Source organism: Equus przewalskii, chromosome 29, assembly GCF_037783145.1.
Source record: "Equus przewalskii isolate Varuska chromosome 29, EquPr2, whole genome shotgun sequence".
NCBI lineage: Eukaryota > Metazoa > Chordata > Mammalia > Perissodactyla > Equidae > Equus > Equus przewalskii.
In genome coordinates this window covers 44,769,240-44,791,697 of record NC_091859.1, presented here as the reverse complement: position 1 = coordinate 44,791,697, position 22,458 = coordinate 44,769,240, and the positions used below count along the sequence as shown (strand labels likewise).

The 22,458-nt window shown below is 59.1% G+C and overlaps 1 protein-coding gene across 2 annotated transcripts in view; it reads right to left on the bottom strand.

The window, feature by feature from the left end:
* Positions 1-22,458, bottom strand: part of TAFA5 (TAFA chemokine like family member 5) — a 248,878-nt gene that overhangs the window by 87,839 nt on the left and 138,581 nt on the right. For both annotated transcript variants that reach the window (XM_070600655.1, XM_070600654.1), the window contains exon 2: positions 5,862-6,011. In XM_070600655.1, coding sequence (XP_070456756.1) covers positions 5,862-6,011 — 150 coding nt within the window. The remainder of the gene's footprint in view (positions 1-5,861; positions 6,012-22,458) is intronic.

Sequence of the window (22,458 nt, the reverse complement as noted above, 5' to 3'; positions counted from 1 at the left end):
ATTTTGTTTATGTGCTTGTCCACTGATGGACAGCTGGCTGTTTCTGCTTTTTGTCTCTTATGATTCACTCTTCTGTGGACATTGGTGGACAGGTTTTCAAGTGGAAACGGGTTCATTTCTCCCGGGTATGTACCTGGGATGCCAGTAGGAGTGGGACTGCTGGGCCACATGACCACTCTACGTTTATTCACATCAGGAACTGCTGGCTCATTTCCCAAAGCAGCTGCACCATTCAACATTCCCACCAGCGATGTGTGAGGGTTCTGATTTCTCCACTTCCTTGTCAACACTTGTTATTATCTGATGTGTGGTCCTAGCCATGCTGGTGAGTATGAAGTGGCATCTCACTGTCGGGTTTGATTTGCATTTGCCAGACGACTAGCGACATCTAGCATCTTTTCATGTACTTATTGGCTATTCACACATACACATCTTCTTTGAAGAACGTCTAGTCAGACACTTTGCCAACTCTTTAATTTTTTGTCTTTTCATTATCAAGTTGCATGAGTTCTTTATAATATTCTGGATAAAAGTCTCTTAGATACATGTTTTGCAAATATATTCCCCCATTCTGTGGGCTGCCTTTTCACTTTCTTGATGACATCCTCTGAAACACAAAAGTTTCTAATTTTGATGACGTCTCACTTATCTATTTTCTCATTTGTTGCTTGGGCTTCCAGTGTCATATCTAAGAACGCTTGTCAAACCCAAGGTCATGAAGAGTTATCTCTGTTTTCTTCTACAAGTTTTATCATGTAGCCCTTGACATTTAGGTATTTGGTCCATGCTGAGTTAATCTTTTGTATTTGGTGGGAGGTAGGGATCCGATGTCATTCTTTTGCACATGGGTCTGCAGTTGCCCCAGCATCACTTGTGGAAATGACTATTCTTTCCCCATTGAATGGTCTGGGCACCCTTGTCAAAAATCACTTAATGATCCCTGTTAAGGGTTCATTTCTGGACTCTCGATTCTTTGCTCCTCCTTCTAAATGAGGAGGCCTCCCAGCTCCATCCTGGACCCTCTTCGGGATCTGCACTTCCTCGCTGATCCAGAACCGTCACAGCCATCTGCACACAGACCCCTCCTACACATTTATCCCTGCTCCACACTTCCTCAGCAGAGTCCCTAAGGCCACATCTGGGACACACATGTCTCATGTATTTCTGAGAAAAATGCAAATGGGGGAAAAAGTGGCTCCCTAAGCTGGGTACGCTGGGTACCAGTTGAGTGAGGGCCTGTGCGCATCGCATCTCATTTCACCCTAAGGGAAGCGTGATGATGTCCACTGTTATCCCAATCTGTGGATGAAGACAGGGGCCTGGCCCCGGCGCACCCTCAGGTGACCACAAGCAGGGCCTGGGGGCATGACTTTCCACTCCACAGCCTGGGAGTCTTTTGCATCCCAGGCCCCCTGAAAGGAAAAGCACGTTATGAGTTCTGACCCTAATGTGCAGGCATGTGATGGGGCGTACTCTGTGCTCAAGAACACAAGGGAATGGCCACCTAGAAGACAGGCAGGCCCACAGCAGGTGTGGATGGTCCATTGCATCAGCCAGCAGGTCCCGGCAGAGCCTTCAGACATCCTGGCCGGCCACGCGCAGAGGGTAGCTCTGACTTCCCGAAGCCTCTCCAGACTGTATGCCAGCCCCAGTTACCCACTTCTCCTGGGCGGCCAGCTGCAGCCCTCGCAACAGGCCTGGCAGAACTCAGACACTGGCCCTCCCTCCCCCTGGGCTCCCAGGGACAACTGCCCGGCCCAGGCCAGAGACTCCTGCCTTCACCTTTTGCCTCCATGGCCAGGGCGGTGCTGCTTCAGAAACAACCTCTCCTCTCCCAATGGCCTGCGCCAGGCCCCTGGCACCAGGCAGCCTTCTGTACTTTGATTTCTTCTTTTTTTTCTGAGGAAGATTAGCACTGAGCTAACATCTGCTGCCAATCCTCCTCTTTTAACTGAGGAAGACTGGCCCTGAGCTAACATCCGTGCCCATCTTCCTCTACTCTATATGTGGGACGTCCACCACAGCATGGCTTGTCAAGCGGTGCCATGTCCGCACGCGGGATCCGAACCAGCGAACCCCAGGCACTCGAAGCGGAACATGCGAAGCTAACCACTCAGCCATGGGGCCAGACCCCTTTCCTTTGATTTTTTTAAGAGAGTTTCACGGGAACACAGCTGACGGGAGGAAGACCTCCACTTATAAAGAAAGATGCTGCCTCAGCGGGAGGGAAAGTCGGCTCTGGGTGGCTTTCTGCTGCGTGCCGGGAGGCTTGGGGACAGGGCCTCCGTCATCACTGCGGCACCGTGGCGGCCTGGGGACCAGCGCGTTTCCAATGACGGGCAGAGGGGGCTCAGAGCTCTACACAACAACTAGGCATGGTAGAGGTAGGCTTGGCTCCTTGTTACCTGTGGCATCCATGACTGGGCAGCCCTAAGGTGAGGTTCTGTCCTGTACTTGGGGTTTAGGACGCTGAACCTTGCAGAGATGACTGGGGTTCATTTGAGGACCTCTTTCCTGACGGATCTCTAGGCTGGAACAACTCCAGGCAGGAACGCTGGGTCACAGAGCTGCCACACACAGGCTGGGGAGAGGCTGACCCGGAAATGCTTCGAGCACAGAGACAGGAACAGGAGTTCTCCTCCCTCCACTAGCCCCTTCCATCCAAGAAGAAAAGCTATCCTGGTGAACTCCTCTTCATCCCTCAGTACCCTGTTCAAATGTCCCCTCATGGATGCAGCTTTGCCAAGGTCCTGGGCAGGAAGAGATGGTGGTACTCTGGGTCCCATAGCTCCTTCCCCACTGTCTGGACCCCAGCCCCACAGCACTGCATGCACTGGGTACTTGAGTCAACTTTCCCTTACACTTCTCCTCCAGCCCTGAGCGTACACCTTGTTTGAATGAATGAATGAGTGAATGAACAAACAAACAAATAAGCTGATTAATAAATGGTTCAACAACTGAACAGAATTGACACAGATGTGAGCCAGCTTCCAAGCACCCACATTCAACAGACACAGTTAGAGTTGGCATAAACTATCCCAATTTAAACCCCGCTCGCATTAAATTCCGACCGCCCTGGCGTGGCACAAGTTTTCTCTTGAGCAGACACACTTCATAGGTGAGGCAACTTATTATGCACGCAGAGCAGGAAAATAGAAAAGCAAAAATTAAATTAGATGGCAGCTTGGAAAATGCCCACTGTGCAAAAAGCACCAGCTAACGCATTTGCCAGGCCTTCCTTGAAAATGGCCAGTTTTAATTTGGGTCTCTGGGACCCGCTCCGCAGGCCCTGGGGGTCTCCCGGGGAGAGGGCAAGTGCCGGGTTTCGGATGAGCAGCCCCAGATTCAATTAGTGATCAACTGTGCCCCCGTCCCCGCGGCCTGCAGGCTAATGAGGAGAGAGGCAGGGACGTGGCTGCCAGTGCCTCTCCCTCCCTCTAGTCTCGGGAAGAATCAATCAACGTCAGCCGACAAGGCCCGCGCGCCGTCACGTGTGAGCTTGTCCCCATTACCGGAGCCGGAGACGGTGGCGGCATGCGGGAGCATTAATTCCCTTCATTGGGATCAAGATGGCTGGCCCCTCGTCCGCACCTGCCCTGGACTCAGGCCGGCAGGACGGAGATCTAGAATCAGAGAGCCGCCCGGGAGTGGCACACGCCTGGGTGTTTAAACACAGGACACCCACTGACAGACGTTTGAATAAGGACAGATGACAGGTTCTTACAAACAAAACCATCCCCAGGGACGGTTCCTCCTGTTCCATTTCCCCAGAAGGCGCCAGCGGCCTTAAGAGCCCTCCATTCACCTCCAGCCCCCAACACGGCGCAGCCAGCCTCCTTTGCCACAATCTCCCGAGAGTCTCTGACGTCCCCAAAAGGATGGCAGCACAGGCGCTGGCACATGGCTGTGGGGTCTGTGGGGCCTGGGTGGTCGGTGAGCCGACAGCCCCAGGCCTTCAGGGAGCTTCTGGGTGGCCAGGCTCTGCAGGCGAGGCCCCCACGTGGCCACACCTGAGCCACCAGCTCGGCCCCAAGGTGCACGGGCGCCTGGGTCACGAGTGGCGTGGGCTGGGCCTGCCCCCTCCGGCCAGGAGCCCTGGGCCCTCACCTGCTCCTGGTCTTTCCTGCTGGACGCCCAGTGGGGCTCAAGCTCCCGGCTGTGGACCCCAGGCAGACTCACTGCAGAGCCACGTGCCCGGACAGTCTGAGGACAGGTTCATCAGTGACATGCGCGGGGTCCCTGATTCAACCAGCTCCAGACCCTGAGGTGGCTTCAAGGCCCTGCTGACCCCTTCCTGGAGGCCTTTCTGGCCTTGGGGGCTGCAGTGGGACCTGCCTAGCTCGTCAGAAAGCCCTCCCCAAGGTCCCACAGTTATGATTGTGTCCTTGCTCCCAACGTCCCCCACCCGTCACTGGGGCCTCTCCGAGCTGGCTGCCAGCGCTCAGGATGTCTCAGCTCCAGGTGCGGCACTTCTCAGGTGACTGTCATGAACACTGGTATTATCTCCGTGTCGGAGATCAGAGTAAAGGCGGGCTCCTGAGCAGAGGCAGTGGGTTTGAGCTGGGGAGCCTGTGTCCCAGAGCCCCACACAGAGGCTGCGGGGCAGGGGGGGCCCCAACCAGAAGCCCCAGATCCCAAATCCAGCTCTAGAAGACCCCGGCAAGTCCCTCTCTGCCCCTGTGGGAGGGAGTGGCTGAACCCTGGGACCTGGCCACCGTGACGTGCTGTGACCACGTCTCCTGAAGCCCCCGAGGAACCAAGGCCCCCGCAGACCCCTGTGTGGGGTCATCCACCCCAAGGAACCTGGACTGACACAAAGCTGCTGCTGGCCAGGCCCACAGGAGCCCCCCAAGACCACCTCAGGAGAGGGGGGAGTCTCTCCGCCTGCTCTGGTCACAGGCGCTGGCAGGGCTCTGGCCTTGCTCTGATGCCCACCTGCCCGCGCCCTCCCACATCCACCCCCTATCCCTGACCCCCGGCTGGTGTTGGCACCAGACCCCTTCCCCGACCATCTGCCTTGGGGTGCCAGGTCTCACCCTGCACCGCCTGGGGCTGGGCCAGTTCTCCCAGGGGGTACACACGTCAGCCTCCTCTCCTAGTGGATGGACGGACCCAGGATGAGACCAACAGCAGCTGCACGGGCTCCCTTCCTCCTTGTAAAGACCACCTGTGATTCTGTTTCCAAAGACGGACCCCAAAGGTACAGCCTCCCCTACACGCGGTGCCTTTCTGAGTCTTAACAGAGCAGAGATGTTAACAGGGCGCATCCTATTGACCACACCATTCAACTTCTGGTGGCCCCGCAGGAGGTCACCACCAGCCCCCTGCATAGGCTCATTGGCTCGTCCTCAGAGCCCTGGCGGACGGGGCCCTTCTGCACAGCACTAAACTGGGGCCTGCGGGTGCCTGACACTTGCCTGACCCAGAGGAAGCGGAGCCCACCACCTGGCTGGCAGCCTCCGTCAGAAACCACATGCGATGGGGTAGCAGCATCCAGAGCCACCAGCCGTCTTGCAGATGGCCTGGCCTCTGCTCCCCTCTGCCCACAGCAACTTGGAGGAGCCGAAGCCTCCAGACCAGTAACTCCCTGCAACCATGCCTTGGGACCTCGCTCCCCGCCATCCGCGTCCCCAGCACCCTGGACACCGAGCCCACAGCCAGCAGTCAGCCCACAGGTGCACAAGCCAACACCGCCCCCAGGAGCAGCCACACTGGACAAGACTGCCAGCCTGAGGCCTGATCTCAAGAACAAGGGGCCCCCACGGAACATTCTGGGTGGGTGGGGGCCCTGTGTCGGGTGGACGCCTGCCGTGCAGCCTCCCCTGGCCCTCAGTGGGGTCGCCTGGGCCATGGGCTCTTACCGTCCACGCAGGCGGGCCGGGCCCTCGTGGTGCCCGCAATCTGCCCCTTTCTGCACGCACAGCGAGCTGTCTGCCGGGCGATTGTCCTCCGTGGCTGGCTGCTGTCCCGGTCCAGCGTCACAATTTCACAGGTGCCGGCGGCCAGCTGACCTACAAGAGAGGCACAGATGTGGGTTGAGTGGCCGTCCCCTGGAGACAAGCCACTCACCATCTCGCTCTGCAAAGGGGCCCACAGTAGCCACAGGGAGACCGTCTTCCCACAGCAGACGTCGCCAGCACCTCCAATGACGCTTTCAGGAACCCGCTTTATAAAAGCTGCACACTGGACGGGGCCAGTTGACCTTGACTTCCACGCAACATCACAGTGGTGGCCCTGCCTCGGGAGACAGGAAATTAAACATGGGCCCGTCTCGGTTGCACCGGAAATGAAGACTGAGCCACAGAGGAAGCCTCTAACACTGTCAGGCATTCTGATCTCAGGAACTTGGATGACACAAAGCCCAGCGACCTGAATCCACACTGGGCCCCTCAGCTCAGTGCCCAAGCTGGCCTGAGGGCGGGGACACCACCACAGACCCTCTCCCAGGTCTGGTGACAGCTGCACAAGCTGCCGGCCCAGGAAGTAGAAACCTCACATCTGGACAGAGCTGAGAGCCATGGGATCTGGACAGAACCCTCCACGCCGGGCCGTCTCCCTCCCACAGGCTGGCGCATACACACGCACGCACGCATGCACATGAGATGCACACACAGATGCAGCTACACAGGAAGTGTAGATGTGCACCTTCCACGTGCCTGGCAGATGGACAGGCAGCACACCGCACACGGGTTTGCACAGGCGGGACTCAGGGGTGAACACGCTGAGGCCGAGAGGCACAGAGACCCACAGGCCACACAAGTACACACAGAGCTGCTCCTACTGTGTACATGTGACCTGGACACGCAAACAAACACAGAGACGCTCACACAGGGTGCAAGTGCCTGTGTAGATGCATACACGGGTGCACACAGGCTGCCTGACATGCCCCACACTCCTGCTGGCCCCATGGACACTGTCCCAGCTCCCGCAGAGCACAGGACGCAGGTGGCATGGCTCTGTGGCCTGCATCTGGCTCTGGGCCATCCCAGCGTGCAGAGAAGGGACACGCTCCGTTTGAAGGCGACGACTCAAGGAATTTGACTGGCTTCCTCACCCCTCACATGTCTGAAATCCTAGGGAGAGCACCCATCTCTCCGAGGCCCCGGGCCCACTGTCCCGGCAGAGGGATAACCCTGCGTCCTTTCAGACACCACTCTGCTGTCAAACACACACAGGCTCCACTAGTGAGCACTGAGTGCTGACACCAAGACAGACAGCACCAGCACTCGATGGGGGCGGTGAAGATGAAACCTGGCTGCCACGCCCAGCGGGAGGGAGGCTAGGGGTCCTCCCCTAGCTCCGCCAGTGCAGCCCCGGGCCACGCCCACGCTGCGACCCTGGGCTGCCCCTTGGCTGGTTTGTTCCCACCTGGCCACGAAGCCTTGGCCTCCACCTGGGCACCCACCCTGTAGAACCCCACGGAGGCCTCACTCACTCAAGTGCCCTGCTCTGTCAGTTACTCAGGAAATAGCGAGTGCCGACAGCATGCTGTCCTCTGTTTGGGCCCTGGGACCACAATATGAGTGAAGCAGATGGTGTTCTGCCCTGGGGGGCTCCTCCCAGTGGGGGAGATGGCTGCACACAGACGCAGGGACATGGGGGTCAGCAGGAACACAGGACAATGAGGGGGGATGATGCTGTGGCTCAGAACAGGGAACAATGAGCAGGTGACACCTGGAGGGGACCCTGGGTGCAGGTGGAGGAGGGTGGTGGCCCCTGCTGCTCCTGGCTGCTGATCAGTCAGCCCCAGTGTCTGCCCACCACACTCCTGCTGGCACCTTCCCCTGCTGCACCTCAGGCCCTCTCCTGCAGGCAGCCCCCTGGGTCCTCCGGGCAGCGTACTGCACGGGACTGTGCCTGCCTTTCTGTCACCTCCAGGTCCCCACCCGAGCCCAGAGCCGAGGCTGGGTCAGGCACAGCACAAGCCGGCAGGATGAAGCATGTGGAGTAGCCACCTGCTCTGCTGGCCTGGGGCCGTCCAGGCTGCCCTCTACCCTGGCGATGTCGTGTCTGGGTGTGAGCCAAGAGGCCCCGGGCGTCTACAGTGGGCACCAGACATGCCGGCCCGGAACTGAGAGGTGCTGTGCACAGGGGCCCCAACCCAGCTGCCCAGAGCCAGCCGGGGACAGCCCATGAGGCTGGTGTAGGGGGACCATACAGGTGCGGGACGAAGGACGTGGGGCACCTCCTCACCAACCACCGGGACCCCCTCGCTGAGCAGAACCCCATCCCACGGCCAACGCCCCGAGGCCACCTCCCCTGAAGGCTTTGGCTGCAAATTTTTACTCTCACTGGCTAATTACACACAAATTATGTACTGTCCTAAGAATGAGACAAAAATAAATAAACCGACCCGCAAACAAATAAGTGGGCAAACAAATGCAGCAGAGAGAAGTGGTCCAGGCTAATGAGGTGACGCTTCCTGGCAACAGCAGAGGTCAGAGGCTCAGAGACGTGGTGACAGGCACCTCTGCCTCACGGGCCCCCAAGCACGGTGGGGTTGCAGATGTGGATAAAGATGCAGATGTGGACAAGGATGTGGGGATTTACGGGCTGGGCCCACACCGTGATCTGCAGTCGGCCAGTGCGTGGGCTCCCTCCCGGCGGCTATTTTAAGCTCTGCAGGTTGACACGGGGCGCTCTGCTATTCCCAGTTCTCGCTGCCGCCCACCCCGACTCCAGGCACCTCTGGCTGATGTCACGGCCGGCAAAGGCCCGTCTCCCAGGCGCCTCGGGCCAGCGGCCTCCTCACAGCCAGAGGGCAGGGGGCAGTTCTTAGGAGCCGCCCGCCCACTGCAGCTGAGCGGAGACCCAGGGTGGCCGTGCTGTCACTGAGCCGAGGACTCCTTGATGTGTCTCTTCTGCTTCCATAGGGTCACTGGCCATGGTGGATTAGGGCTCACCCTAAGGGCTTCCTCTTAACTTGCCCACAGTTGCAAAGACCCCATTTCCGTGAAAGGCCACATTCACAGGTAGGGGGTTAGGACCCAAACATATCTTTTTGGGGGACACCATTCAACCTAAAAACGGAAGAACACCAACCTCTGTGTGAGACGCGGACGTGCCCGACTTGGAAGGAGATGCACGTCGACCTGCGGGGTGCATACCCTGCACAGCTGTCTTCGGGAGATCGTGTGACCCCAGCTTTTAGCTCGTTACCAGCTGATAAGGCGTCCAGGACTCAGCCGGAGTGCCAGGGCCAGCCCGGTTCCATCCGTCCACACAGCTGTCCCGTGGCTGCCGTGGCCGCCCCTCCTCAGGGTCTCTGCCCACATTTCTCACCCCGTCAATTCCATGTTTGGGTTGGTTTTCTGCAGACCCTGAGGCCCTCCTCCTGAGCTTTCACCCCGGGCTGCTTCGCATCCTCCTCAGCCTGCGTTGTGACCATCTTCCAGGGCTGGCCTCATCTTCTTGGGGTGTTGTCCCTGCCTCCTGGAGGAGCTAATGATAAACACCCCAATCCCCGCCAGTCTGCTCCCCGGGGCTCCACCCCGCTTCCACGGATGCGGGCACCCGGTGCCCCCTGACGACAGTTACAAATGCCAGGTCTCCTTGGAGGCCCAAGGGGCGGTCCAGGACTCTTGGAAGCAAGCAGCCCAGGTGAAGGGCAAGGGGACAGAGATGGAGTGGCAGTGGGTCAGCAGCTGGGCCCAAAATAGAGGCACCGAGAAATCCGAGGTGCCTGGGGGGCTCGGAGGAGCCAGCGTCCTCAGACACTTGGTGGCTCTTACACCACGAGCTGAATGTTTCCAGCGGGTCACGCGGCTGAACACGGAGATCAGGTATCAGATGGGTGGTCACCCCGAACCGTGTGCACGCTCAATGTGACAGAGAAGAATCAGCCAGGACTGGGCCTCCACGCAGCCCTGGCTGTGCTAACTGTTCCACTCTGGGAGCCGATCATTCAACTAAGGCTATAGGTTCAACGTGGGCCCTAACCCACTGCTACCCAGTACTTGGAACACAACCATGTGCTTCTGAACTCACAAACTTGTGTGGACACAATGGAGCACTCGCTCCAGGAGCTGGACCCTCCCTGTCCGTCCACACTGGCCTGGGCACACCAAGTCCCGCTCGGCTTGGAGGAAATCCACTGCACCTTATTTGGCTGGTGCCCAAGTTTGGGGCGGGGTGAGGGGATGAGCAGCAGGCTGGCCCTGGGCACAGTGGGCCACACCGGTCACTTCTAACGCAGAGCTGAGGTGGGACAGCACCCTTGACACCCCGGGGCCTCCGCCCAGAGCTGGTACAGGTGGGCCCCCTGCCCTCAGAAATCCCTCTGCCCCATGCGGGTCTCCAGTTTGCTGTGAAGACCTCACTGCCTTGTGCCTCAGCCCCGCATGTCCCCCGACTGGGCCAGCGGCATACCAACCTGAGCCAGATCCAGGGCAGAGGATGCGTATCTTGGCCGCAGGGCCTGGCCCGTGCGCCTAGAGTGGAGGCCGCGGGCCCCTCAGACACCCCCACCCTGGGCACAGCCCTCCACAGGCCCCGCCGTCCCGTCCTGTCATCCCCAGCTCCTGAAGCTCTGAGGGCAGTGGGGCGGCCGGCTGGGCCCCGACGGAGCTGCACGTCACACGCCAAGCAGAGCGCACATGTGGACCCCAAGGCCTGGGCTGCACCGCTGGTCAAAGCCGTGAGCACACAGGGCACTGGTCTCGGCCGGGGGTCGAGTGGAGCTGGGGGCCAGGCCCAGGACGAGGCAGATAGGCTCGGTGGGGCCAGCTCCACTCCCCTCCAGGTTCTCGCCCTCTGACAGCTGAGCCCCCCCAAACACTCACCCCTCCCAGAGGGGCCTCTCAGGGGGCTGACGCAGGTCCCGGGAAGGGCGCTGGGGCCGCGAGGGGAGCACACAGCTAGGACGCTTCCAGAGCCTGGGGCCCCCTGCTTCCCGCCCATCCTCCTCCTCTCTCAGCTCTTCTCTGCTCCTCTCCACCACACACACACACACACACACACACACACACACACAGATACACACACAGATACACACACATGGATAAACTCATGCAAACACACAAATATACACACTGATATACACACACACACACACACACAGATACACAAACATGGATAAACTCATGCAAACACACAAATATACACACAGATATACACACACAGACATACACATACAAACACACAAATATGCACACACAGATACACACATATGAACACAAAAATACACACAGATACACACATACGAACACACAAATATACACACAGATACGTACACAGATACATACATATGAACACATAGATATACACACAGACACATATGAACACAAATATACTCAATGATACACACATATGAACACACAAATATACTCACAGATATACACATATGAACACACAGATATAAACACATGGGTACACACATGAACACAAATATACACACAGATATGCACACAGAGATACACATACACACAAATATACTCACACACATATGAACACACAAATATACTCACAAATATACACACATGGATATAAACAAACACACAAATATACACACAGATACATATGAATGGATACACACGTATAAACACATAGGAGGCCACACAGACACATGGATATGCACACAGATATACATACACAGATACACACATCCAAACACACAAGTAGACACACAGGCATACACACACACACGGATATACACACAGATACGCACACATGGATATAAACATACAGATATACACACGGATAGACATATACAAACACACGGATATACACACAGGCACACATGCAACCTCAGGACTCACAGAGGGGCCTGTGTGTGGGGCTCCAGCGCAGGGCTGGGTCCAGGTGGGGAGGTGGCCTCATCCCCAGGCTCGAGACAGGGGCCCTCTGGGGACAGAGGCCAACGTACCCCAAGGTATCTGGCTCCCTGATGCCCCGAGACAAGGCAGCCCCGTGCTGACCCTCCTCCATCCTAGGGGAGCTCCGCCCTCGTCCCTTCTCCCAGGTGGGGAAGTGGAGGCTCAGGGAGGAGGCTGGCCGGCCGGGGTCACAGGCCGAGGAGGCAGAACCAGGCTGATCCAGCTCTCCGGGCTCCAGGCCGAGGCGGCGGCACGTGCAGCAGAGCATGGGGATTCCACTGTCGGGATGGGTCCCAGGGAAGCCAAGCAGACCGGGGCCGTGCAGGACGGGCCGGACCCACAGCTGGGGTTTCCGGGGTCACCCCAGAGCCCCAGGCAGACCCAGGGCAGGCACAAAAATCTATTAAAAAAGTTTTTTTTAATAAAGAACTTGCCTTGCTTTTAAGACCAGAAGATAACTCTTTCAGAAATCAAACCAACCACAAATCCCCATTCTTTCTTTGACACCTACCCTCCAGCACACACACAGCCACTCACCCACCGTGGCCACCTCTGCTGAGGGGACACGGGCCAGCCTCCTTGCCCGGGTTGCCTGGACCCTCAGGCCGCGCTGGGGGTTTGGGGGCCTGGGACCCACAAATGCACACCTGTGTGCCCAGGGACGGCGCCGGGGAGTGACAGGCAGCCGCCTGGAAGATGGAAAGAAACAGAACAGAACTTTGGAGAAGTTTTTCTCATTATAAAGGCAGCAATATAACCATTGAACAAAAACCAGATGGCAGAAAGAATTTTAAGAGAAGAAAGAAATGATCCTTTTTCCCCCAAGGATGGGCCACCCCCTGTAGCTCCTCCCAGATGGTGTCTGCAGTCAGGGTGCACCTGGGTGGATCCGCTAAACTCCCCTTTCCAAGGCCAGCTTGTCATCACGCACAGGGACCCCTCTCCACCTGAACAACCCAGCCATGCTCCCCCCGGCCATAGTGCCTCGTCCACAGGTGGGGTCCCCCAGGGGGCTCTCGAGACAGGGGCGCAGGTTGGGATCTTCACTTCTCAGCCCCGTTCCGGCCACCGAGCACAGGAGGCAGCCTCACCTGTGCGTGGGCTCAGAGATCGGCTGGGGTTGCAGGGCTGGGACCTGAGCTCGTCACGACCACCGGGGCAGAGGAAGCATGAGCCACGCACCACCCTGGCTTCTGGCTGTGGTCTCTGAGCCTGAGAAGAAGAGCACGGCCCTTGAGAGGCCCCCCAAGGGAGCAGGCCCGACCCGGTAGCCAAGGGAAGTCTGCCTCAGTCACTAAGTGAGCGCAGGCGGGCTGTTTGTCTGTGTCAGGTATGTGGGGGCCTCCTCATGGCCAGGAGCAGCTACAGGCTCATGCATGCTCTTCACACGCACAGGACAGCGGGCATGGTGTGCCCCCACATCCACCCAGGCGCCAGCTCTGACGTCCAGCCCATATGCCCTGCAGCGTGGCTGTGTGACAAACACGCTCAGGTCCAACAACCCCTCCGGGCCCTGCTAGTGGCTGAACCAAACTGAGTGTCCCCCAGGCAGGGGGATTGAGGTGTCCAGTCTGGTGGCTCCCAGGAACCTGGGATTAAGAGCCCTGGGTGTGCAGCAGCTCTGCGGGTGGGCCCACCAGAGCAGGCCCAGCAAGGCGCTAGTGTTAGGAGGCCAGGACACAGGCCCAGCCTGGAGGTGGGGTCCCAGGCTCCATCTTCGGGGGCCACCAGCTGCGGCTGAGCTCCAGGTCTTCCAGAAGCCACTGGCCGAGAGTCAGACTCAGCCAGGCAGCTGCAGGTGCCCCGAGAAGGGGCCGGGGACGCCCAGCACCCACACAGCCCTGAGGCTAAGAGCCCAGAGTTGGTCCCACTAGCTGTGCTAGTCGCCTGAGGTGCCAGCGCTGGGCTGGACTGGACTTGGGGGTCCGTGCCGAGCCCTCCACAACCCCCTGTAAGATGAGCGTCATTCCCATCCTTTTTGGCACAGCTTTCACAGAAACAGCGCACACAGGCTACACCACACTCCTGGGGGTCATGTTCTTGGACCCAGGGACTCGGGCAGGGGCACCTTAAAAAAAAATCTGTGGATGCAACTCCCAGGTGCGCTCTCGGCCCTTGGGGCTCCGGGTCGCAGGTCCCCGGCAGCCGTGAGTGGGGGGCCCAGAGCCGAGCACACAGGCCTCCTCCACCGGCTGTTTCACTGGTCCAGCCTACTGTTGTCAAATTCTGTTCATTCCCCGAGTCAAACCAGGCTGGATGGCAGGACCCCAGGCCTCAAAACCCTAGCATGGTCCCCAGTGACCGCTGCCCCCACCAGACGCTGAGCCCACTCACGGGAAGGATGGGGAGTGTCCTGAAGGCCAGACTCCCCCTGGTGCTGGGCTGGGCATGGGAGCCGTTTCTACACCTGGACTCAGTCCACGGCCAACGGCTCCAGGTGGACGACTCTGGGCAGCCAGCGCCCTGTGGACTCCCGGGCGGGAAGGAGTCCTGGGGCGACTCGGCTGGGCCTGGGCCTCTGTGCAGCACCCCCTCATTTCTGGCGACGCACAGAAAAGCTGTTTAATCTGCCTGGGCGATGACATAAATCTGGGAGGGATGTCTGATGTGATGGATGACAGAATAAAGATTCAAAATGACTCTGACAGGCGCCGACCGAGAGGATGGCATTTAGCAGTCACAAATGTCAGTGCTGTGCTTGGATCAGAATGAAAACAAGGGGCAGCCGAGGAGGCCAGCCAGCTGGAGGGCCGGCCCTGGGCAGCCGGAGCTGACCACAGGCTGGGTTACGACCTCTAGTGCATGACGTGACAGAGAAGATGGGCACCTGGGGCACGTCCCCAGCAGGGAGGAAAGGGGCCCCTGTGGGTCCCATGTGGAGCTCAGACGTGCAGCTTCCCTAGGACACACACTGACAGCCCGTCCTGTTCAAATTTGAGGCTGGACAGGGAAGTCCTCAGCCATGGCCACCTGCCCTGGGCCTGGGTAGCAGCCAGGTGAGAAGGTGGCTCTGCCCTCAGAGAGGGTCCAGGTGGTGCAGGCAGCGCTGAGGAAACCCACCCTGTACCAGTACTGTGAGGGAGGGCACGGCCGGGAGGGCCCCGGGACCCAGAGAGGCTTGTGGACAGAGGGACGTGGGGTACTGGTGCAGCTCCTGCAGGATGGCCTGGGGCACTGCATACACAACACAGGCCATCGGTGTCCTGGGGGGAGGAGTGTCCACTCTTCTGCCTCAAGAGCAGGCCTGGTGGGTCTGGGGGTACACCGAGTGTCCACACGCGCCCCATGGCCAGCAAGGGTCAGGGGTCTGTGTGGGCGTTCTGGGCCTCCAGGGCCCTCTGGGGGGTGGGCGAGGCGTGTTACAGGGAAGCAGGCTCCAGTCACAGCTCATGGAGGCCTCGAAAGATCAGGGATCAGAAACGACCCACACGGTATCTCTGACCCAGAATAAGCTGCAGCCCAGGACGCCCCAGAGGAGGACTACCTTCTAGAGGACGCAAGGGGGGTGGTGGCCCTGGTTTACGGAACCCTGTGTCACCACCTGCTCATCACCGTGACTTCAGAGGACAGCGTTTTAACAGTCAAGCCCCAGGCAAAGTTCACGCACAGAAGAGCACGCCCACTGTGAGTGCGAGCCCACGAGTTCCACACGCTTACACCAGGCACACACTGCTCCCGCCAAGAGGCAGGACTTTTTGTCTCCCAGAAAATTCCCGCACACCCATGGCAGCCAATTCCCGCCACCTCTGGCTCTGGACAACCACCAATCAGCTTTCAGAACAGAGCCCAGGGCACAGGAGAATATCTGCAGGATCGGGGAGAATCAGAAACGGATCGTGTCATCAGAGCTGTGGTCATTCAGATTTGTTTACTGAGCTGTTACATATAATTTTTGGGGGGTAAGGAGTAAGACTGGCCCTGAGCATACACCTGTTGCCAATCTTCCTCATTTTGCTTGAGGAAGATTGTCGCTGAGCTAACGTCTATGCCAGTCTTCCTCTACTTTCTATGTGGGATGCCACCACAGGATGGCTTGATGAGCGGTGTGCAGGTTCACGGCCAGGAACTGAACCCATGAACCCCAGCCTGTGAAAGGGGAGGGGGCGAACTTAACCACTATGCCACTGGGCCGGCCCCTATTTTTTTCTTAAATCAGGATTTATTGTCAAAGACACTGTATCTATAACCCACTGGCCTAAATCACCTTCAGCCTCTTCCTTCTCTGAGAAGCCAGAGTCCTATGGCCCTGTGGTCCAGCCTGAACTGGCCCGCTGTTCCCACAACTCTGTCCCCAAGTGTGGCCACACCAACAGTGGTGACAGGCACCCAGGAGGCCCAGTGGGGACCACAAAGTGGAAGCGCTCAATCGGCCCCCAGCGGACCAGGGGTCCTTGATGTTGGGAGATGCTGGCTGGCCTCCCAAAGGCCTCAGACAGCCTCTCCACGCTGTCCTGAGCAGGCAGAGGGCTACTGCCAGGGGTGGAGCCGAAGGAGACCCAGCTCAGGTGCAGGAACGGAGCAGCCGCGCACAATTCCATCATCCCACAAACCTCTCCGCACGGGCCTGGCCTCAACACGACCTCCTGGGGTGTCAGGAGTCCGCAGAGGTGCAGAACTGCTCCCCGCTGCCCCGGGCACAGCCTCCCACTGCGAGGCTCATGGCAGCGGGTCCCCTGGGCCCAGCCTCCCGCTGATAAGACCCAGCCCGTGTCCTGACGTCGAAGCCCCTGGAACGCAGCTCGTGAAGTTGATGCTTCGGCTCTTGTGCCTCCCGGGCTGTGGGGGAGGAGCGTGAGTCCTGGCCTGGTCGTGCCCCCGCTAGACGCCCCCAGCTGTGAGGTGGGGGTGGCAAGTCCTCCCTCGAGATGGGCCAGGGGCCGGCAGCTCCTCACAAGAAAGTCACAGGACCAGTGGGGACCGGAAAGAATCTCCAGTCCCACAGGACCCAAGGGAGACAGAGGAGCAGCAGTCCCGGGGGACCCATGGGCTCAGCACCAAGACCGTCAGATCCTTGCCTTCCCCCTGCGAGCCCACCTCTAGGAGACTCTGCTAAGGGAAGGGCGTCACTCTGAGTGTCACAGGGACAAACCAGAGAATACCGTGTGACCTTGGTGGCTGGAAATGGTGTGGACGGCTTCCCAGGCCCCGGGCAATGCTTCCCACCTGACGCCGGATTTCAGTTCAGGACACAGGGCACCTTCGCACCACAGCATCATGATGCTCACGGGGTCTGCAGTCTTGCCACTGTGGCAGGACACTGCTTTATCCATCCCCTCGGATGGGCATCCTCATGCCGCGTGTTGTCAAATCTGCGCCTGGCTCATTCTCAAAGTGTGACAAGATGAGAAAAGACCATGTACAAAATCGGAGGGAGAAAAGATTTAAAGAACTTGCTAACAGCCATAGCAGAGGGCCGGTCTGGTGGATGCACGGGGGAGCAGGCAGTCCCTGGCTGGGGCGGAGAGGCAAGTCCTGTGCCCCGTCGGCTCACACATGCAGTGTGCATGGAGTGTTTCATCACCAGTTTAAGGCAGCGCTGGAGGAAAGCATGGCTCACAGTCGTGGGCGGGGCCACACCATGGTGATGTGGACAAAGGCGATTGCAGCCCCAACTCAGACTCAGAGCATCAATTACCAGATCACTATTATTACTATTTTTATTATGGGCAAAACTCACCAGCCAACTTGGCCTGAGGCCAAGAGACAAGGTGAAAAGGAGGGGTGATGGGGGGCTCCCAGGATGGAGACCACCCAGGCTCTCCACCTCTGCCTGTCTGGTACACACACACGTGTGCACACACACCCCACCCGCATGTGCACACACAAGTGCACATACATGCACACACACGTGTGCACACACCACACACACGTCCCAGATGCCACACTGCTGTCCCAGACACACACACCCCAGCCTTACCCAGCACTGACGGTATTTGGACGTCCACCTCCATTTCCTTAGGAGGCACTCAGGGCAAGGACTAGAGAAGACCTGCCAGAGGGACCCTCCAGACCTGCTCTCCAACACACACAGCTCCCACGTGCAGACAGCTCTCCTGCGCCCGCCCTCACAGCCAACGAACCACACACCTCCAGCTGGCCATGGGGCACCAAGGTGACAACAACTGGGGTTGCTAGGTGGGGGGCCCCTGCCCACTCCTGACCAGAGATGACACTGGTATGTCCTGAACCCGGGCACAGTGCATCCTCTTCCTCTCACCGGTGGAAGGTGGTCCCAACTCGTGCTCAGCCACGGCTGCAGGCTGAGCCCACGCTAGTGTCATCCCCGAACTGCAGACTCACAGCCACTCCCCCTCCAGCCCTGGTGCAGGGCGTGCCGGGCCCCGACTCTGGGAGGAAGGAGCACCGAGCGCAGAGCCCTGGGCCTCCTCAGTTGACACCGAGCCTCTCCCATCACAAAAGGAGACATCACTTCCAGATTGGAGCTGTCTAGATCCTAGCCTCGACACTGTGCTCACAAATTAAATGTTTGGTTTTATCCCTGATCATATAGACATTCAGCGCAAGGATTAAAAAGTACAGAGAAAAACCCTCTTTAAGATCAGGTGGAGTACTACAGTCTCAATGTTTGAGCTGGGTTGAAATCGAGTTTGCTATTAAACCGTGGCATCAAATCCTCTGTCGCAGTTCGACTTCAACGGACTCGTTCAACACACGCGGCAGATCACCAAGCCCAGCTCCCCCGTGGGACGGGGTGGGGACCAGCTGAGGATTATCTCGGCACGACAGTGTGCCAGGCGCAATAAAGAAATTGAGCGAAATCGGGGTCTGTACAGAAGGCCATCCTCCTGTGGCCTCACACACGCAGTTGCCCAGAACGGCCCAGGGCTTGGAGCAAGCTCCGCGCACATGTGCGCAGCACGACGTACAGACCTGGCAGAGCCCCGGCCGGTCCAGGCTAAGGCTGCTCCAGGCCCCGGCCAGCGGGAGGAGACAGGAGATGGGCGGCTGCACTCCCCGAGTCCTGCATATACACGACCACACCCCGTTACTGAAGGAACATCCCCACAGTCCTCAGACTTTGGGGACCCAGAGCCAGCCCGGCCAGTCCATAGGCCCTCAGAAGTCACCCGTGGGGACACCGGGGTGACAGTGTGAGTTCAGGGGTGGGCCATGTGTCCTCTGCTGGGACGTGCCCTCTTCCTTCAGGATGCCGGCTCACGGCCAAGTTGTGTAGGCACACACACGGTGGTGTGTGCACACTAAGGCAGATGTGCACGCATTCACATGTGTACGGATTTCCTGGGCAGTCCCTGGGGGCCTGTGTGCTCTGTCCTGTGGGACTCAGCAGCCAGGGAGAAGTCCGCTCGGACCGTCCACAGGGCCGCACACCACCTGCCTGCCGAGCTCGAGGACTCTCTCATGGGCCCTCATTTGCCTTCCAGCCCCGCCTCCCAGGATGGCCGCCTGTGCTCCCAGGAGCTCAGCCTTGACACACCTGCCCAGCCCAGTCCCGGGAGACACTTTCATGGCCAACCTCAGCCATGTGCCTCCGTCCCCTGAATGGAGAGCTCCCTCAGCCCCTGTGCCCAGGTTGATGCCACCCTTCTGGGCCTGGAAACCTACAGCATGGCCTGTGCTCAGGCCTGGCTCACCTGGGCTCCCAGACACACCCTGGAAGGGAATCAGGGGGCACAAGGTAGCATCAACTTGGCCCTTAACCCTGGCTGACCCCTCTATCCCCACAGCTGAACCTCCCAGCTCATCCCCCAGGATCGGAGAGACCAGAGGTGGCACCCAAAAACTCAAATGCGGACGACCAGGAGGGAAGGGCTCCCACGGGGTTCACAGGGCCCCAGGGGCTGCCTCATCGGGTTTGCCTGTGACTTCCTGGTTCTGGCCCACAGCATCCTGCGGTCCAGACAGGCAGTTGGTCCTGCAGTATTCCTGCCCTGATTTGGCTTTCTTCTCCCATCTTACAGATGAACCTTGACTCCATCCTGCTCTGTAATTCAGCCCCAACTTCCCCTGACTGTCCCCACTAACATAATTGTGAAATATAATTATGGCTTTTCCAGCAAAGTCAAAATCTTCTCATGGAAACTTCCCAGAATCCGGCTGGCCTCGTCCCAACCTGCTCCCATCCCGTCACGTCATCCCCCCATCCTGTCCCACAGCCGTGCTCTCTCCTCCCTGGGCAGCCCTCCCACTCGGGCGGCGTCTCTGCCCAGAGGCTGGATGAACTGGGACAAGAGGGCCAGGTGGCGGCCCATCCCACAGTGGGCTGTACCCTCCCAGAACCTTCTGCCAGCTCAACATGGAGGTGAGGAGCACCCTGCCCACTGCTTGGCCTGGCCTGCAGCCTCCTGCAGATTGGAAAACACGAGAAGAGCCCAGGAAAGCACAGCAGCTCTGCTGAGAGGGGAAGGTGGAGAGAATGGGCTCCCCTTTACCAGCTTAGGGGCCTCCGCTGGAAGCCAGCAGCCCGGCCCCTCCAGGTGTGTCAGGCCAGGCTCTGAGAGCCAGCGGGCATCTGGACCTGCACAGGAGCCCATGGAAGGGACTGCCACGAAAGAGGAAAAGGGTAATGACACTGATTACTGCGACCGGGCTGGCTCCCCAGGGCCTCCCAAAGCCCGGATCAGAACAGCTCTACTTCAGTGGGGCTCCATGGGGGGCCGAAAATTAAAACCATGCCGCCCCTGGCCAAGCTGCCCTCCTCCCCCGACCCAGGTCCCCCGGGCCACCCATGCGATCCGGCACCTGCCAACACGCCACGGCGGGAGGCACCAGAGTGGGCTGCAGGCGCCAGGTGATCTGAGCGCATGGAAGCCACCACATAGTTGTCAGGGACCTCCGCCTACTCTCACCACCACTGCCGTCACTCCCCTAGGACAGGACAGTGCCCAGAGGGGGCACGATTGTCCTTGAGATGTGAGCTTTCAGAGCCAGCTGCCACCCCAGCTGGGACCACGGCTTCAAGAAGAAAACACAGCACCCCATCAAGGGCTGAGGTGCCCCTGCCAACGGCTGGGGAGACAGACACCTGCTGCGGAGGAGCAGCTGTTTCTGGAAGGCTCTGGGCCCCCAACCTAGGGAGGGGAGGGTCATTAGAGGTGGCCCTAGCCAGGCTTGCAAAGAGAGCAGGGCGGTTTGAAGTGGACCATGTGAACATGTGGGTGTGTGCTCCGCCCTGGAGAAGGCTGGAGGGAGACGCCAACTCCTCACAAGACATCACAGGCCTCAGGTCCTGGCCTTCCTCCTGCCTGGCAGCGCCTGCTCCCCCGCAGATCCCCGGCTGTGCCCACCCAGAAAGCCTGCCCAGGGAGCCCCTACTCACCCTTCAGGTCCAGATGGGCCCTCCCACTCACACTGCACGCCCCCAGTGAAAGGACTCTTACAGGGTCACTGGGTCACCCTGCCTTTCACCTCCTCTCCCTCTTGCTGGGGGAGCAGGGGACAGTGAGAACGCTGATGGCCACACAGCCCACTCCCACCCGACATCAGCAGGCTGGGCTCACCTCTTCAGGAGCATGTTCCAGAACTAAGTCCAGCTGACTCTCGAAAGTCCTACAAGGAGTGAGGCCACAGGGTCAGGGCTGATGGCATACCCATGGGAGGTCCCTGACTTCTCCATCAGGAGGGGACAGTTTGAGCCCTGGGACCACAGCAGCCCTGGCCTCTCTGCCAGGGGCCCTGGGTTCCCTCCTGCTCCAGCTCCCCAGGAGCCGGAGGAAGATCCTTGTTGTTTGTCCTCTTCCACATGCTGAGCCAGGCGGGTCCCAGCCCCTGCACCCCATTCCATGCTCAGTAACCCAAGAGCTCGAGGCCCAGTGAGCCTACAAAGGCCATATGAGGTCTTGATGTCCCCGACCCCACAGAGCCAACCCAGGCCTCCAGAACCCCAATTGGTGACTTCATCCAGGCCTGCTTCTGCCAGGGCTGCATGACAACCATCCAGGAGGCCCCGTCCTCTCTGCAGGGATGACAGAAGGAGCAGGTTGACCACAGCTACCAGCCCTGATACTGGCCACCGAGCGGGGGTAGAGCCCCCAGCAGCAGTACCGAGGCCCCTCCCGACCGGGAGGACTCTCCAGGCTCTGCCAAGGCCCAGGCCAGGGCTCCAGAGTGGTACCTACACACGGTGAAGCCGACCACAGACCTCTGGGTGCAGTGGCCTCACCCCAATGGCCTTAAACGGTCACAGGAAGGCCATGGAGCTGGCATCAGCCTCGGTCTCCTGAGGGGCAAATGGGCCAGTAGACGAGACAACACTCCTCCTTCTCTGGACCAGGACCCCGCCGCCCAGAGCAGACGCTGCAAGGAAAGGCAGTGGACTGAGGGGTGAGGAGTGACAAGAGGGGGATTGCAGGCCCATCTCTGTACACAGCAGCCCCTCCCTCTTAATGGCACGGCCACCCAGTGGGCCCCAGGGCTGGAAGAGGCCTGAAGACACACAGCAAGACTGACAACACGGCAAAGGGGGTTAGAAACATGCCCTACGCAGTAAGAGAAGAACAGCCCCAGGGATGTCCAGGACCCAAACCCTGGAACCTGGAAAAGGCTGAGTGTCACCTTGAGTGGTAAAGACATGACCGAATTCTTGAGCGGGGAGACGGTCCTGGGGGCATGTCATCACGGGGCCCCTATAAGAGGAGAGTGAAGGGAGATGGTCCTGGGGCTGTGT